This window comes from Prionailurus bengalensis, chromosome D1 (assembly GCF_016509475.1).
Source record: "Prionailurus bengalensis isolate Pbe53 chromosome D1, Fcat_Pben_1.1_paternal_pri, whole genome shotgun sequence".
NCBI lineage: Eukaryota > Metazoa > Chordata > Mammalia > Carnivora > Felidae > Prionailurus > Prionailurus bengalensis.
This window is the reverse complement of record NC_057346.1, coordinates 60279769-60297769: the sequence shown is the minus strand read 5'-3', so window position 1 is coordinate 60297769 and position 18001 is coordinate 60279769. Positions and strand designations below refer to the sequence as shown.

Here is an 18001-nt window from a genome sequence, read left to right as displayed (position 1 = left end):
AAAAAAACTTCATCAGTCAGTCTGCTACTCACTGGCATGGCAAAAATGAGAGAGAAAAAGAAAAACCCTAAGCCCATAAGAGTCAAAAATAAAAGAAACCAAAGTACCACTTTGTATATTAACAAGCCCTGATAAATGCTACACTGGCAGAATCTAGCAGAGACTCATCTGGATCAAATTATGTTTTCTGAAGGAATGAGAAACAAAATAAGCCCTGCCTTTCAGAGCTGGTTGTAGGAAGTACCATCTAAACTACAGCATTTTAAAGTGGGCCCAAAGCTGAAAAATAAAACATAGAGGTGTTACCTACTTCAGTAATTTAGGTTCACAAGTTTTCAATTCCTATTTGTTACAGACTTACCATAAGGGGATCCTCATCCTCCTTTTTTTAAAGGTCTAAAAAACTAGATGCTCATCTCATTCACAGGAAAGGACCAATAAAAGTGCACTGTGTATTTTGGTCTTTGGTTTCGTGAGCTAAAATGGAAGACTAGGAATTTCAGAGAATGATGTTCTCAAGATACTAAAGATTAGAAGATGGACCACCACTGTCCACTTCTCCATCTCTTGGCTTTTATTAAACTACCCAGACAAAACCAAATCAACCACCTGCCTACCCCTAGCATTTATTATATCATATATACTTCTTTAATGTTTATTTATTTTTCAGAGAGAGAGAGAGAGAGAGAAACAGAGCGTGAGCGGGGGAGGGGCAGAGAGAGAGGGAGACACAGAATCTGAAGCAGGTTCCAGGCTCTGAGCTGTCAGCACGGAGCCAGACAGGGCTCGAACCCATGGACCATGAGATCATGACCTGAGCCAAAGTCCGACGCTTAACCAACTGAGCCACCCAGGCACCCCTATATCCATCCTATATTTTAAAATAATTCTCATTCATTCTTTGAATTCCTATTCATGGTAAGTCCTGTGCTAAGTATAGGCATAAAGTCCCGATCTTTGAAACACTCACAGCCTAGTGGACAAAATGTCCAGTCAACCAGTATTTACTAAGTGCCTATAATTTTGAAATAACTTTACTGCTTTAACAGGGGCAAGTAGGTTCAAGTTGAAACTTGTTCATACCTGCCTCATACGGTTCTCTGCTAAATGTATGTTTTGCTCTTGTTTTTCCAAACCGATTAAACCTTTTGGCAAGGCAGGGACCGTCTCCTCTTACAATTTCACACTGCCAAGCAAAGGGCTGGCACAAAGGAGAAACTCAGCAAAGTCTAACGGGAAATAACTGTTGAGGAAGAACACAAGTCCCAGGCCCTTCCCAGTACTCATCCTGTCAGAAGTTGTCTTTGCCACCCTACTCTAATTCTGTATCACTAGTCCCAGTCCCAAACTCCTCCGAGACTACTCCTGGGGCAAGTGGCAACACACGTCGTGCAAAGGGCAAATTCCAGGGGTGTCTGTCTGTGTCTAAGATCTTTTCTTTTTCACCCCACAAAAGAGATCAGGAAACTGGTAGGTGCCCGTTTAGGGCTGAGTCCCTTCTTCCCGGCTCCTCCCAGTCCCTAGGACAGCTCATCAGCCCCAGGGTTTTCCAATACAACTCCGATGTTAGCCATGGGTTCGAACCCTGGCCTCACCATCAACTAACTGGGTGGCCTTGCGTTAGTCACCAGACCTCTCTCTGCACTTCAGATTCTTCACCTGAGAAGAGGAGCTAATAAACACTGCCTGGAAAGTGCTCGGCTCACACAGGAACCACCCGATAAAGGGGAGGTATTACTCTTTAGAAAGGCGCCAGGATGACAAAGCCGAGGGGGCTCAGACTGAAGGCCTTGTGGGGGGTGGGAGGGTCAGACTGACGCAAGCCAGAGGCCGAGCGGGCTTGACAGGGCGGGAAGCCTCTGCGGGCAGGGCGGGAAGCGGTGGAGGCGGGCGGGCGCCGCCGACTGCAAGGGCGGCGGCAGCCCGCGACCCCTTTACCTGCCCCCCACTAACCCGCCGCCCCCTCCCCGGCTTCTCACCTCGCTTGATCACATGCATCGCGGCTAGTGGCTGAGGCGCTGAGGGATTCGAGACGGCACTGCAGCTCTGAGGCGCCGGCGGGATCGAGAAGGTAGTAGGGTGCGAAGGGTCGGGTTCCTGGGGGTACTCAAGTGCAGGGGCTGGATTTGGGGCCACAGAGCACTTTCCTCCACGGAGCGGAGGCGCGACAATCCGAATCCCCTTCCCGCTCCCGCCACCCAAGACGCAAAAGCGGCGCGACGGAGCTCGAATGACGTTACTCGACGCTGCCAGCGCCCTGGCTGGTGGGCAGGGCTAGTAAAGCCCGAGTAAGCCTCGCCCCAGTAGCCGCCATCTTGGGTATGGGCAGGGCCCTGGATACTGCGCCTTTCCCGCGGCCACATTGGGTGTGGGCACGCCCGGCGGGAACGCGGTTCTCCCGCCGCCATGTTGGGTGTGGGCATAGAGGAATCTGGGACAGGAACCCCGCGCTGCGCGCAGAACCCGCCAGGCCTGGCCCCGCCCTCCTCGTTGGCGCGCCCCCGCCGAGAACAAGATGGTTCAGGTGTTTTTGAAATAAAAACCCAACCATCCAAAAACCCTTTCTTGTCTTGGGGACTGTTAGAATATAATAACCCGACTGCTGTCCAATGTGGGCTGTAGCCTTCGATCCAGAGCTGGAGGCAGCCAGGAGGCCCACGCTCTAGGTCGGAGGAAATCTGGCACTAAATCCTTGGAAGAGAGCCTTGCTAGGCCAAGGGCATTGAATTTTATCCTGACGGAATGGGAACTCTGGAAGAGTTTGAGCAGGGCAGGGCTTTTATAATTCTCCAGCGGGTGGTGGCAGAAACAGGGTCAGCAGTAAGGCCTTGTGGAAGCAGAATGGACTGTGCTTGGTGACTGAATGTGGGGGGGTAAGAATGGGTAAGAGACGAAATATACAAGACTGATGTAAAAGCTTCTGATTAGGCTACACAAACTAATTTTTATGAAAGCTCACGTGGCATCGATTTCTAAAACCTTTCGTTGGTTTTTCACTGCCCTCCAGATACACCCCGAGCTCCCTGTGAAGTAATTAAAAAAGACAAAGGTGATAGGCAAGGCCATGGGATAGATAGGTTAAGGGTGGATGGGTTTGCCAGATTTAGCAAACAAAAATAACGTGTCCCAAATGTTGCAGGGGACATAATTATACTAAAAACGTTTTTATTTATCAGAAATTCCAGTTAAACCAGGCAGGCATCCTGTATTTCATCTGGTAATCCTATCCAGAGAGCTTTTGGGTACGTGTGTTAGTTTCATTTTTCCTTGGCCAAGGAGAAATAGTCTCTTCTTCATCCTGTCTGCTATGCCAGAGAACATAATGAGAGTCAAAGCCAGCAGAGGTTAAAATCTCCTACATGCTTTATTGGACTTCAAAGAGTCTTATGAAATAACACAGAAAAACCCATGTGAGGGTGCCCAGGGGGTACAAGGCAGTCTGCAGCCTAGCACCCTCCTAAGACCAGCCCCAGGTGCCTGCACCCCAGGCCCCAAATAGGATCCCAGAGTAAAGGCATGGGAGGGAGTGGGGCAACAGAAAAATACTTTTACAGCCATAGCAAAAACAGGTAAGGGAGAGACTTGTCTAGAGGGTGGGAAGGGTGTGGGGGAAGAGGTCACACAGCTGCCTTCACCTACATCTTCCTTAGCCACCCCCTTCCCTAAACCAGCTGTGTCCTTTTTGAGCCTCTGGCCCAAGCTATGCAGTAACATGAAAATGGGGTCTGACAAGGGGAGTATGTGGTGCAGGCACTTGGGAAATTCAGGAGATTTATTTTTTCAATTTAAAAATGTTTTTTGGTTCAACTGCAACAATATCCTGCCCAACCACTTCAGGGCCCCATTTGAGCCCTGTATCATGGCTGAGACTCCCATGGCCAGGGGAGCCATTTGTCCTGAGCTCCAGGAGTACTGATGCTTGGGGGAGCATTTGGGCAGCACCTCTTATAGTCAAACCCTCCTGCAGTGTGGGGGAGCAGGGATAAGAAAGACGCAGGTGTGGGTGAGAGAAGAGAGAAAAGGTGACTACCTTATAGCCCACAACTCTGGCATCTACTCATGCTCCAACTAAGAGGAGTCTCTCCCAACCTACCCCCTAGCCTGGCCTCTCTTCAAAATTCTCTAGTAGCTTATTCTCTGGGAATGTGTTCCACTCCCCCATGGACCCCTAGAGGCTCAAGAGAGCTCCAGGCCAAGTTTCCTTCTGGCCCACCACACTCCCAAAGAACAAACCTCAAGCAATAGACCCTAGGCCCGCCCCAGTCTGAGGCAAACAGAACCATCGTAGATGGGGTGGAACAGGTCTGAGGCACAGACATCAGAAGTTACTCCTCCTATCTTCCCCCCCCCCCAAGCTGCTAGGGGAAGTTGGGGAGTGGTGGGAGGGAGGAGCCTGAAAGCAGGAAACACAGAGAAACAAGAAACCAAACTTCAAAATTGGGACAGCAGAGACAGAAGCTGGACCCCAGAAGTGGAGCTGGGAGCTGAGGGGACAGCAACTAAGACATGCACTGAAGTAGAGAGGGAGTGGCAGCGGCAGCCCGTGGGTGGGAGGGCAGGGCAGGCAGGCCATGGTGGTCAGTTAATAAATAATGTTGAAGGACCCAAGGATGAGGGGGGCAGGTATGTACAGTGCCGAGGCCCCTGGGCCAGCCCCTCCCATGCCCCACTCTAGGGGCCAGGGATCTTGGAAGGGGAAGAAAGAGAGGCAGAAGACCAGGGAAGGGCAAGCTGTCCCGCCACTGCCACTGTCATCCTGACTACTTCTTAAGAGGCTTCTTAAAGATTTTGAGGGGAAACTTCTTCCGGCCTGGGCTGGAGTCTGTCTCCTCACCAATGGAGCCATTATCCTCCTCAGCCACAGCCTTCTTGCCAGCCAGATGGGGAATGCGTGTATTTCGGCTAGCCTGCAGGGCTCTGCTGTCCCCAACCGGAGATGGTGTGTCTGGGTCTGGGGAACTGGAGCTGTGAGAACGGGAAGAATCCAAAAGTGGAGAGCCACCAGGTGGGGCTGAGGGGCTCAGCTCCATCAGGCTGTGGGCCTTGTCCAGCCCATGGTTCAGCGCCAGTAGTGCCTTCTTGGCCAGGGCAGGGCTGTCAGGCAGTTTCTCCACCAAAGACCCGGGGTGGACCCCCTCAATCAGCCGGTGGCTGCCATTGGAGGTCATGGCGTTGAGGGCCTCATCTGCAGCACGGACCATCTGAGGAGGCTTGGGGGCCACACGCTGGCGGTCACTCATGTGGAGGGAGGACTCCGAATCGGAAAGGGTCAAATCCCTGCAAGACAGGGCAGAGAGGAGGAAGGGGACACATACAGGATAGGGGAATGGGGAGAAGGTGAAGAGGAGAGAGGAACAGCATGAGAAGACAAGGAGGGGGTAGGGAATGGGGATGGAAAGAGGGGCAGGAGAGAGAAAAGAGGATGAACAGACAGGTGGGTGAGAGAGAAGGATGAGAAAGAGAAGGAAGTTGAGTAGGCCGTTAAGTACAGGATAAGAGAGGCAGCAGAAATAGGGAATGGGGACAGGATGGGGAAGAGACACGGAGGGGAGAATAAAAGCAGGGAGAAAGAAAGGCAAAAGGAGGAACAAATAGAAGTAAGAAGGACAAGGGGAGAAAAAAAAGAAAGAAAGGGAAGAGTGGTAGAGAGAAAACAGACAAACAAGAAGCAAAACCAAACATCATTATACCATCATCTGTCTGGCAAAGGGCTTTCTAGTGACGGGCCCCCACCCTGCTGAGTGGCCAGGCCCTAAACTGCTGCAACTGTAGGCTTAAATTCCCCAGGCATCCTCAATAAAAATCTCTTCCTTCCCACAGCTGGCTAGATTTCTTAGGACTCAACCTTAATTAAGCCAACCCAGAGCCCACATATTGCTCTGGGTCACCATTTTCCATGACTTTCTCCCCCACGGACTCCTGTCACACCCTGGGATACATCCAGTCTGGGCCAAGCCCCAAGGAACAGGGTACATGCAGTAGTAAGTGGGCCTGACCCAGGCTGGGGAGGAGAAGGTTAGAACAGCCTTGCAAACAATCCCTTATCCACCCCAAAAGGTCAGGATGCTGCCTCTTTCAACCCTCTCACAGGATTCAAAGTGGGTCACAGAGAAGTGTTTCTGAGTTCAAACCAAAGTCAGCTGGCAGCTGGAAAGGTGGGGTCTTTTTCAGAGCTCTGTGAGAGGGACAGCGCAGGCAGGTGCAGAAACACAGCACATGGGTCTTTTAAGTAGCAGTGGTTCCAAAGAGCTGCCACTAGATGTCAGAAGGTCTGTTTCGATTTCCATCTCTGCCTGAGGCTTGTTGTGTGACCTTAAACTTAAGTCATCTAACCTTGCTGGTCCTCAGTTTGGGCCAAATGAAGATAATACCAATTGAGTGATCTTGCAAGGCTGTTTGGAGGATCAGGTATGTTAGCAAATCACTTGGAAATGTAGGAAGTATGTGGGAATGAAGATGATGAGGCCAATCAAGCTGGAAGACCCATTGTGGGCCAGTCACAAGAGGCTTCTTTGCAAGGCTGTTATGGGGATGTGGCACCGCACACTGGACATGCACACACCAAGGTTAGTCCAGAAAGCTGAGACCCCGAAGGGGCTGGCTACTCCTAAGAAGGCCCATGAACCAATTCCCGATGCCTCCTCTCCTGCCTCTACAGACAAAAGGGTAAATATGAGGGGTCCCCTGTCAGTCCCTTAACCCTCCCTCTGCTTTTCCAGAGGCCTGACAACCACGGTAGAGGCAGAGGAGAGGGCTAAGGGAAATGCTTAAGCATCCAGGTCAGGAAGCCAAAGGGAAAGAGTCAGGAGTGGTAGGGGAGAGCACCACAGGATCTGGAAAGGAGGAGGCTGGGGGTCAAAAATCAGGGAAGGCACCAGGCCCTTAAAATAGGCAAAAGCAGAAGGTTGGCTCATAGCTAGTGTAGGGTTAATTCTCAACAGGAAACAACTAACTAAGCAGCTACCCCATGGGCCAGTATCTTCCCGGAGACAAGGAACAGCAGAGAACAATCCCAGCTCCAATTCCATTCTAGAAATCCTGTTTCAGCCACATACTCTACTGTTTACTAGTATTCAGTCTCATATTTGGTTTCCTATATCAGACACTGTCCTTTCTTCCATCTAAATATGCCCTTGTTTCCTTAAGTTCCAAGATGATCCTCTCCATATCCTGCCTTTTCCACACACATAATGAGCCAGTGAGCAAGGTGCCGAGACAGTTCTGGGGGGCAGCAGCACTGGAAAGGGGGCCATCTACGCTGATGAGGTGAGAACCCCAGAAGCCTACATTTCTAATGCCAAGGAAGAGTGGTCAGGGGGTTGGGGGACCTCCCAGCCTCACTCCTCGTGGCCTACAGCTCCAGTTGGCCATGATTCCCGTCCCCCCATGCCTTGTATCAGTTATAAGCTAAGACTTTCCAATGCAAGAAAAAAGCCTGGAGGAAGCCCAGGTGTCACACCCTGGAGGTAAAAGCCCTGCTGAGACAAAGCTCACTTTCCCTCCCTGGATCTTTGAGACACTCAGGCGCCAGAAGGTGTCCCTCCCCAAAGGCTGGGTTGCCTTGGGCTCCCATACCAAGCTACTAACCTTACTAGAGAGCCTGTTTGTCTTTAGAGACGATCCTCTGGTGCATGGTGCAAAAGAAAATTAAGTAGTGAACAGGCCAGGTGGGTGCAGGTACCTCCCCACCCGCCCCTCCCCATTGCCCTCAGCTTGGGCCTTGGAGCTTGAGATCCACAGCATCCCCTAGTGCCCCAGACCCCATCCAGCCCTCTCCACCTGTATTGGGAGGGGCAGTCTCCCAGCCTAGGCTTCTGGATGAAAATGAGGATGAGGATGAATATGAGCCACTCTGCAGGGTGAAAGTGCTAGCAAAGGCAGTCCCTTTGTAAAAGACAAAGGAACAGCCCTCTAGGCTAACACAGAGAGAGACTGGCCTCCTGAGTGAAGCACAGCCAGAAGTCAGCAACGCATCAGCAGGCTGCAGCCCGAGGCCAGGGCTGGTCATGTCTCAACTTCAGAGATGAGAGGTCCCTCCAGAGGAGAGGGACTTTCTGAGTCTCCCCTAAGCTTGTTCCAGGCAAAGTGAATTCTCTTATCTCTGACCCTAGCCTATCTCCTAAGGTAGCTGCTAGAGCAGGCTGTGGGAGAAAGCCTTTCACCAACTCGTACACAGTGCAGTTATTGAGACCTTGTGGAAGGACAAAAATACCTAGAGTGCCCTGGAATGGAAAGTCAAGTTCTACTCTGTTCTGTTACTAATTAGCTGTGGGACGTGGGGAAAATTACTTAACTTTTCAGAACCTTAAATTCCTATTCTGAAAGTGAGTACTTTATGCTGGCCCCACCTATAAACTTTTCTTGTCTAAAACCCCTGAACCCATTTCCCCTCTTCAGTTCCCTAATTCCGTGAAGGTTACCATATCCATGCAGCCACCCCAGCTAGAAACCTGGGTGTCATCCTAGACTCCTCCTTCTCCTCCACCCATCTCAGCCAGTTACCAAATTAAACCTCTCCTTTCCAATGCCTAGACCTCACTACCTCCCCTACTGGTCTACCTTGGTGACTTCCAGATTTCTGTAGTCTCCCCTTCTCTTCTTTATACAGGCCACAAAAATGTTATTTCTAAAGTGCAAATCTGATTCTCTTCCCTTTATTTTTATTTGAGAGACAAAGAGCGCACAAGCTGGTGAGAGGGGCAAAGGAAAGGGGGTGGGGAGAGACAGAGAGAGAGGGAGAATCTTAAGCAGGCTTCATGCTCAGCATGGAGCCTGATGTGGGGCTGGATCCCATGACCCTGGGATTATGACCTGAGCTGAAATCAAGAGTCAGATGCTCAACCAACTGAGCCACCCATGCGCCCCATGATTCTCTTCCTTTTTAAAACCCTTTTGCAATTCTCCATCTCCTAAAGGGCAATGCCCAAGCCTCTTGGAACCCTTCCTCCTCCTAGCCTCATCTACCACCCTTTCCCACCAACGCACGCCCAAGGTTCTAACCACAAATACATCATATTCTCTTGAACCTCCACGCCTCTGCACATTAAGCCTTCCTTTGCCTAGACTATACTTCCTCCTTTTCCTGCACAGGGTGTTAGCACAGATGTCACCTCTTTTGTGAAGCGTTCCACCCAGGTGCACACTGTTAGTCACTCCCTCCTCAGCACCCCATAGCACTTCTCAGACTGTTCCATAATTATTTATGTACCTCTCCCGGACCAGACTGTAAGTCTTGATGGCTGGGATTGTATCTTATCATCTATGAATCCCCATGCCCAGCAGAGCCTGGCCCAGAGCAGGTATCAATAAATGTTCTATTGAAGGAGTAAAGGAAGTAAAGACTCCATGGAAACAACGGATGTGAAAGTGCAAAGTTTAGGCAAAAGTGCAATAGGACCATGAGGGAGGGGCGTTGTACTCATTTTTAGAGTCAGCAAAACCCCAAACAGAGAAGGGAACAAAGTTGTGGGGAGTTAGGCTGAACTTAAGAAGGAGCCCAGGGCTGGGAAAGGGCAGGACCAGGAGAAGATGCCCCACTGCACACACCCCCACAGCTGACCAAGCAGCAGCCAGCAGGCAGAGGCCAAGGTAAAGGCAGCAGAAAGGCAAGGAAGAGAAGAGAGACAGCCGATACCCCAAGCTCTCTGAATGCCCAGGCATCACAGCGGTGCTGTCAGCAGGGGATGGGTCAGGGTAGGGCTTCATCTGGAGGAAATAGGAAGTGCTGTGGTGGTAATAGACAGGGTGAACATGGATGTTGGTGATGGAGGTGGTGAAGGTGGTGGTGGTGGTGGTGGTGGAGGAGGAGGTGGTGGTGGTGGTGGTAGAGGAACAGGAAGAAGAAGCAGAGGCAGGTGGAGAGCTGGTCCCGTGGCCTTCAGAACTGAAAGACTGTCCAGATGAAAGGCTGCGCATTCGCCGCAGAGAGACCCGGCTTGTCAAGAAGTGGCCAGCCTCGCCCTCTACCAACCTCTGAGATCCCAGGCCGTGCTGTGGTTCCGTCAGGCGCTGCCGGACACTGCACTGCAGGGTGGGAGCTGCAAGGAGAGTAAAGAAAGGGTCAGGAGGGGCCGACCTCCTTGGGGCTGGCAGCCAAGCAGGTTTGCCCCTGGAGAAAGGCTTGCTGCAGACCGCTCGGCCCTTGGTGCCCAATCTGGAGAACGGGGCACCTCCTCCCGAAAACCTCCCACCAGGGGTCCTAAAAGGAAGGGGACATTGAAGATGAGGTGCCCAGGTCAGTTTTAGTGGCAACTGCAATGGAAGGATACCGAGGGCCAATATTATTAGAGAGGAGAGGCAGGGCAGTTAGTGGGAGGAAACGGGCCAGGCAGGGTGGGAGGGGGTGTGGGACGAGGTCCGGGAGAGCACTAAGAACCAGCCTTTTTAGAAAGCCAACCTCAGGAAGTAATTCACAGTTCAGACAAGGATCTATACACACACATGCTCATCACGTAAGTATTAATAATTGTATGAAAATACACATAAAATTGAAAATGATAATATATCTGATTGTTGGAAGACTATACTATTAAGCTATTAAAAATTCTGCTTAAGATTTGAAAAACATACAAAAATACCTACTGAAATGCTCAGGGGAGACAAAAGGATACACAAAAGAAATACCTTGAACTACGGAACACAAAAGACTCGAGTTTGAAGTGAGGCCTTCCCACTTGTAGCCACGACCTTGCGCAACTAGTTTCCCTAGTTTGAGACCTAGTTTATAAAATTCTGCAGGGTTGTTGTGATGCTTCAAGAGAGTGTATTTAAAGTACCTGTCACAGTTCATGGCACTCAACAAATGGTAGTGGTCATTATTATCTTGACCACATAAAAAATTATTAAAAATTTCACAGACGGGAGACTGTAGGAAAAAAGCTGTTCAAATACAGTGGGACTAGGTGTGCCTTTTTCTTCTGCACTTTTTCACTTTTCATTTTCCAAATTTCTTCTAACAAGCATGCAGACAACACAGAGCCAGCTCCTGGAATAATGCTACAAATCAGGCTCTTGGCCACCATGCCCAGAGAAGGGGTATACGGGCACCAGGTAACTTGGGAATGTGCTAGAGCATCCCCCTTGGGCTCACTTCCAGCTCCAGCTGAAAACAGAATTTCTACCTTTGTTTTTCTTCCTCTACCCTGAGAGGTGGGCCTCCCCGCCTTCTCCCTAAAGATGGGAGAATGAGCCACCTCCCTCTGACATGGGTGCCAGAAGCCATGGAGGCTCCGCAAGGGAGAGAACACAGGTCCACAGTGATGGAGAGCTGGGGAGGCAGGGCTTCTATGGCTGGTGGCTTTCAAGGCATCGAAAGGGAGGCAGAAGAGGAAGAAGCAGCATGGAAAAGGAAGAGGCAAAGGGAGAAGTAAGGGGGAAAGAGAGGAAAAGGGAGAAACATGAAAAAGAGAAAAGAAAGGAAGGATCTTTCCTTCTCTCTTTCCATCCCAGCCCAGCTAGAAGAAGGGCCACCAGGACTTCTGTCTAGCTGGGCCGGAAGGAGAAGCCCAAGCCTTCCCTCACTATGGGTGCTCTCTCTCCAGCCCTCAGCTGAGCAGGCTGATTCTTCTCACCCCTGAACCTCTCCCTGCAGTTAGTAGGGATAGTGCCAAGGGAATAGAGGGAGCAGGCAGGGGAGTGAGGCAGGCAGGAGAAGGAGCTCAGGGGTAGGAGTGTTGGTTTAGTCCCAAAAGTTGGAAAAACAAAAGCCCCAAAGGGGCTCCTCAAACCCGGGTATTTCCAGAGGGACTGATCATCCGAGCCGGCGGATGCTGAGCAGAGAGAGCGGTCACTGAACCTACGCCCCATCAGCCAGGCAGCATCTAGGTTCCAACAGCCAGGCCAAAAGGAGAAGAGAATCTGATTTACAGAGGGCTTCAGCCCACCTTTCAGTGGGATAAGGGGAGGGCCAGGGCAAGGACTGGGTAGCTGAGAGCTAATGAAGATCCCTCCCAACCCATGGAACATGGGAGTCTTGCCTGCCAGTGATCCTAACCTTGTTGGGCCTTTGATTAAAGCCCTGATAGGATATCAGACCAGGGTGACAAAGCAGCTTGGCCAGAGGCAAAGTACTGCTGAACAAATTTACAAATAAATCCTGTCTGTAGCTGGAGTCCAGCCTGATGAAAGAATCTGGCTTTCTGAAAGCGAGCCCCTAAGCCAGGCCCATGGGATGTGGGCCCGAGACAACAGCTTTTCCGTAGTAAAGGTCTATTCTAGTTATCTAAATAGCCTCTGATCCAGGGAAAATTTCAACTGGGCCCCTTAGGGGTAAGTCCCTCATTCACTGAAGATTTCCCACAGAGAGTTGTCTCTTTGACTTTGCTCTACTCAGCTCTCACCACTTGAGGGGAGGAACGGGAGAGGGAAGGCCCAGGAAAGGGTGCAGAGGTCCAAGAATTCAGGGGGACATGCTTGTGCAGGAGATCCCTCCAGGACAAGAATGTCTTTCTGGCTTGGAGAATTTAGGGCTATGTCTCTTTAAGGGACTACCGCTTTATGGGGCCTCAAAAACAGAAAAAGAGGGGCGCCTGGGTGGCGCAGTCGGTTAAGCATCCGACATCAGCCAGGTCACGATCTTGCGGTCCGTGAGTTCGAGCCCCGCGTCGGGCTCTGGGCTGACTGCTCAGAGCCTGGAGCCTGTTTCCAATTCTGTGTCTCCCTCTCTCTCTGCCCCTCCCCCGTTCATGCTCTGTCTCTCTCTGTCCCAAAAATAAAATAAATGTTGAAAAAAAAAAATTAAAAAAAAAAAAAAAACAGAAAAAGATATCATTCCATTTGTCTTTAGCAATTAAGAACAAATATAAAAATGAAAACAGATAATAGCAGTAAAGAGCCAAAATGAATACCATTTTGATATAATGAACCACTAAAGGAGATTGTTTTTATAAAGGCACATGGGGGAGAAAAAGGAGAATAAAGGGATTTAAGAAACACAAAGAGTGAAGGGAGACACACTTAACACAATAGACCCAGAGGGGCAGACAGAGCATAGAGCATGGAAACAACACCAAGAGCACAACTGTGGAGGAATATCCTGACATGAACTGTGCTTTATGAACCAAGGCCCTGAGCTCAACTACCTTCCTTGGTCTCCGCCCCATATGCTGTTCTAGGCACAGCAGTGGCCAACCACTTCTCAACCGGTGCATCAAAGGCTCCTTCCCTCACCCCCACCCAAGAGGTCACCTACATTGCATGGACAAGGGTGACACAATCTCCTCATCCATGTCATCCACGTCGTCGGTCATGATGAAGTGGGCAGGGTTGGGGCGCGTGCTGCCCATCCAGCTGGGGTCTATGTTGAGAGCAGCCACCAGGGAGTGGATGCCAGGATTGTTGACAATCTGGAAGCCACAGAGGATCTCAATCTGCTGCCAGCGGTGCAGACGCTCCCTCAGTGCTGCCGTCACCTCACTCAGAGCTTGCCTGGAGCACATGGAAGAGAATTGAAGCCATGGGCGGGTGGGAGCCCCGGTAGCAACGAGGCTTCCTAGAGGAACAGGTTGGGGGAATACGTGCAAATAAGAAACACAGTTAAATCATAAATTCAAGAGCAAGGTGGGAGCTGGATAAAGGCCAGGGCAGGACCCCAGAGCTGTCCCTCTACCAGTGAAGAAGCAGAACTGGGGTTGCAGACTCCACACACCCTCCAACTCCGAGGATGGGGTGGACACCGCCAGAGCTGGGCATCAGGTGCTACTTACTTCGCAGTGAGGATTTTGTGATCCACATCATCCAGGGAAGAGCTGTGGGCCACGTGGAAGGTGCCAAAGAGTGTGTTTCTCTTCTTTTTTATCTTCTCAGCCTGCAAAAATGAGATCCCCAGCTTAAACAGAGCAGGGATTAGAGGTGGGACAATGAGAAATGCCTTTCAGTGGCTGGGTCCTCCTCCTCCTAGCACAGCTTAGGCTGCATGAGAGAAAGGAAGAGAAGAAGGGAAAGGAAGGCAGGGGGAAGGACAACAGCGGGGGAGGAAAGAAAATGAAGGCAAAGAGAGAAGCAGTGGGATCCCCTGACAGTCCCCCAGACCCAGAAGGGTTCTGCCCCATAGCGGGCTGGGGCTGGCAGAGTTTTCCCTCTACCTGCCTCCACTTGCTTCATCTTTCCAGAAGGCAGGTGGGAGTACACCCATGCCCTCAGCCCCTCCTCCAGAAACTTGAGGACATCATCAGGAACTATTTTTCAGGAAAAGAAACAGAACCCAGCACCAGGATATCTCTTTGTCCAACAGGAGGGATAAGGAGAGGTAGAGAGGAGGAAGAAGGGCAGGTGAGGGGAGGGGGCAAGGAGGAGAGAAGAGAGTGGTGGGAAGGCAGGTCTCACCCCTTCCTTGGCCACCAGCAGCTGCTTCTCAGCATTTTGCTTCTTGATGTTATAGTACTGCACCTCCACCTCGTGGGTCAGCTGCAGCCACTTCTGAAGGGCCTCTGGAGCATACCATGAGCTGTGTGATTCCAGTTCCTTCTCTGCTTTCCTCAGGGCCTCCCGAACCTGTGCAGCCAAGAGGATGTGAGCCATTACTGCTGCCATGACCCTCTCCGATGCCTCTGATAGCACAGAATTCTGAGTTCTTATCTGCTATCTCGTATGAGCTTCCAGCCCTCTCGAGAGGCAGAAAGGGCAAGGATTATTCTGTGTTTTATATATTATAAGGAGGCAAACTCAGAGAAGGAAAGTAATCTACTCAAGGTCACACAGTCAGTAGTGTCAACCAGATCTCAAATTGAGATTTTTTTTTTTTTTTTTTTTTTTTTTTGCTGCCAGACTAGAGCATTGTGTACCCACACATTAGCTGCCTCTCCTGGCCTGCAGCCAATCTCCATAATCCTCCCTGCTCTCTTGAGGCTCAGGTCAGCTCAGTGAGCCACCTTCTTTCTGAGAGGTGGGGGTCTATGCTCAGACCTCAAGACATCACCATGTGGCAGAAAAAGCACTTGACTGGGAATCCAAAACTCTGATTCCGGCTCCTGGCCCTGTGACCCTGTGCTTTCAATAGCAGATCTCAATTTAGTGTGAGGAAAGACTTTCTCCCTTGCAAATCCAAACCACAGTAAAGGGGTGATCTCAGGAGGAGTTTTGTGAACAGCTCAGGTCAGAGAGCCCTTAAAAATGATCGCTATTCTAGGGGCACCTGGGTGGCGCAGTCGGTTAAGCATCCGACTTCAGCCAGGTCACGATCTCGCGGTCCATGAGTTCGAGCCCCGCGTCAGGCTCTGGGCTGATGGCTCGGAGCCTGGAGCCTGTTTCCGATTCTGTGTCTCCCTCTCTCTCTGCCCCTCCCCCGTTCATGCTCTGTCTCTCTCTGTCCCAAAAATAAATAAACGTTGAAAAAAAAAAAAAAATGATCGCTATTCCAGAAAGGGATAGCCTCAATGCTCTCCAAAGTGTCCTGTAGTCCCGAGGTTTTGTCTATGATTCTCCCATTGAGCAGGGCAGGTAGGCTTTGAAGGGCACCCTCTACAAACCAGCACACTTACTTTGAACATGGGCATTGCCGAAAGAGGCCAAGACATGAGAGAAGCAATGTGTAAGCAGAGATCTCACTGACTTCTCAGCAAGGAGCATCCAATGAAGCTGAAACATGGAAGCACTAAACATGGAAGGTCTGAGATTGCATGCAGACATTATACACACTGGATCCCTTGCTATCTCACCCAGTCTACAGTAGAAGTGACCCCCAATTTCCCCACCTAGACACTGACCTTTAGCTGGTCAGAATCCCAGAGAAAACGGATTGAGAGGCAGTTGTATTATTCCCAACTTGCCAATGGGGCAAGTATCCCAGAGCAGGCCTGAGGTTCTCTCCGTGGCCTGAGATAGACTGGGAGGGCCTTAGCTAAGGACAGAACACCTTTATTCCATAGAGAGCCAATGAGAGGACAAATCCCCACTTGGTTTTCGGTCTTTGAAAAAGTGGAAAAAGAAACTATAAGTTAGCCCACTCCTGGCTTTGTAGATTTAAAATGGAGAACAGATGCCTTAGAGTCTAATATACCAAGTGTGAAAATGTATTATCAAGTTCTACCTTGAAGGGAGAGAAAGGAATGGGATACGCTAAGAGCAAGGGAGGATGGAGAGAAAAAGAAAAAAGAGGAAAGGGAGGGCAGTGGGACAGTTGGGAAAGGCTGGTCTAACAGGCTCAAAATGGTTTAACAGGAGAAATACTTACAAAATAGGGAAAAGGAAGTGGGGGCGGGGTGGGGAGGATGGGAGGCAAGGAGACAGAGACAGACCCATCCTGCCACACACAAGGAATAAATGCCTGAAGGAGATAGAGCTGGGGGGCAAGTCACAGTATTCTTTTATTCTATGGCTGTGGTTCTCAACCTGCGACACGCTGGAATCACCTGGGGAATCACACTTCAAAAATACTGGTATCTGGACCCAAACCCAGATTCTGATTTCACAGATCTGGGGCGCTGGCCTAGGTATCAATACTTTCTCATGTTCTGCAAGTTCTACTACATAGCTTCTACTATGCATTAAAGTTAATAACCACTGACCACGTGCTTTGTTACCCCTGACTTCCACTTCCCCATAGGATGCAGTAGGTCATGCCAGAAGAATAATTCTGATCCAACACAGCATCTGGGGAAAGCTGTCTAAGCTACAAAAATTACAAAATTCTTGAAAGACAAATTATTATAATTATGAAAAATTTTCAAAGTCATCAGAGAGCTATAAAGACTACGTCTACAATTTTTCCAGTATGATCCAGGGATCCTTGAGTGCATCCTTTCAGAGCATCTGTGAGATCAAACTATTTTCATAATTGTACTAAGACATTATTTACCTTTTTCACTCCCTTTCACTCACAACTGAACTGTAGATTTCTCCAGAGGCTATATGATAAGTAATATCATAACAGATTGAATATAGACACTAATATAAGAATCAGCAGTCTATTAAGCCTGACATTAAAAGAATTTGCAAAACTGTAAAAAAAAACAAAACTCACTTCTCATTAAATTATTTTTATTTTGAAAAATGCAGTCTTTTTTTTTTTTTAACGTTTATCTATTTTTGAGACAGAGCATGAATGGGGGAGGGTCAGAGAGAGAGGGAGACACAGAATCTGAAGCAGGTTCCAGGCTGTGAGCTGTCAGCACAGAGCCCTATGCAAGGCTTCAACCCATGAACTGTGAGATCTGACCTGACTGTCAGATCAGCCCATGACCTGAGCTGAAGGCAGACGCTTAACCGATTGAGCCACCCAGGCACCCCTTAAGATTTTTTTTTTAAGTAATCTCTACCCCCGATGTGGGGCTTGAACTCATGACCCCAAGATCAAGAGTTGCATGCTCTTCTGACTGAGCCAGCAAGGCACCCCTGAATTAATAAATACTCTTTAATTTTCTCAGTTTTAACTTCTAACAGGGTAAACAGCAACAGACTTCCCCTTTAAAAATGTTCTTTGATGGGGCGTCTGTGGGCTCAGTCGGTTAAAGCCTCTGACTTCAGCTCAGGTCAGGATCTCATGGTTCGTGGGTTCAGCCCCACATCGGGCTCTGTGCTGATAGCTCAGAGCCTGGCGCCTGCTTCAGATTCTGTGTCTCTGTCTCTCTCTGCCCCTCCCCCACCTCTCAAAAATAAACCTTAAAAAAAATTTTTTTTAATGTTCTTTGAGGTCCTAAATAATTTTTAAGAGTCAAAGGGTTCTGAGATCAAAAAGTCTGAGAATCACTGGACTAGATGAACTGAAAATCCAAAGAGGGGAAAAAACCTAAGATGAGTTGATAATTGTCAGCCATTTTCTTCCTTGGAGCCATTGGATGGTTCTGGGTGAGAGCTGATAATTGGGCATGGCCCAGGGCAGTGGGGACTCCACTGGAGCCTAGAGAAACCAGCCCAGCTTTTGTTGGTAGTACAGTACTGGTATGACAGATTGGAAATTGAGATTGGAAACATACATCCAGTTTTCTTCATTGAGCATTTACTCAGTTCTGGGGCTGTGCAGGAGAACACATAGCTAGGTCAAAGGGTATAATAAAATCTCCCATAA

At 49.6% G+C, this 18001-nt stretch overlaps 2 protein-coding genes across 7 annotated transcripts in view; both read right to left on the bottom strand.

Annotated features, from left to right (window-relative positions):
* The window catches only part of RRM1 (ribonucleotide reductase catalytic subunit M1), a 38170-nt gene extending 35924 nt beyond the window's left edge, over window positions 1–2246 (bottom strand). The window contains exon 1 of the mRNA XM_043580407.1: window positions 1980–2246. Coding sequence (XP_043436342.1) covers window positions 1980–1998 — 19 coding nt within the window. The 5' untranslated portion in view covers window positions 1999–2246. The remainder of the gene's footprint in view (window positions 1–1979) is intronic.
* Window positions 2247–3345: 1099 nt separating this feature from the next.
* The window catches only part of STIM1 (stromal interaction molecule 1), a 185902-nt gene continuing 171246 nt past the window's right edge, over window positions 3346–18001 (bottom strand). Inside the window, exons 8-14 of one of the 6 annotated variants that reach the window (XM_043580405.1) lie at window positions 14323–14490; window positions 13704–13804; window positions 13190–13425; window positions 11727–11819; window positions 9971–10037; window positions 7588–7624; window positions 3346–5277 (exon numbers count right to left, since the gene is read on the bottom strand). In XM_043580405.1, coding sequence (XP_043436340.1) covers window positions 5233–5277; window positions 7588–7624; window positions 9971–10037; window positions 11727–11819; window positions 13190–13425; window positions 13704–13804; window positions 14323–14490 — 747 coding nt within the window. In that variant the 3' untranslated portion in view covers window positions 3346–5232. The other 5 variants (XM_043580401.1, XM_043580406.1, XM_043580402.1 and 2 more) reach the window with 5 other exon arrangements.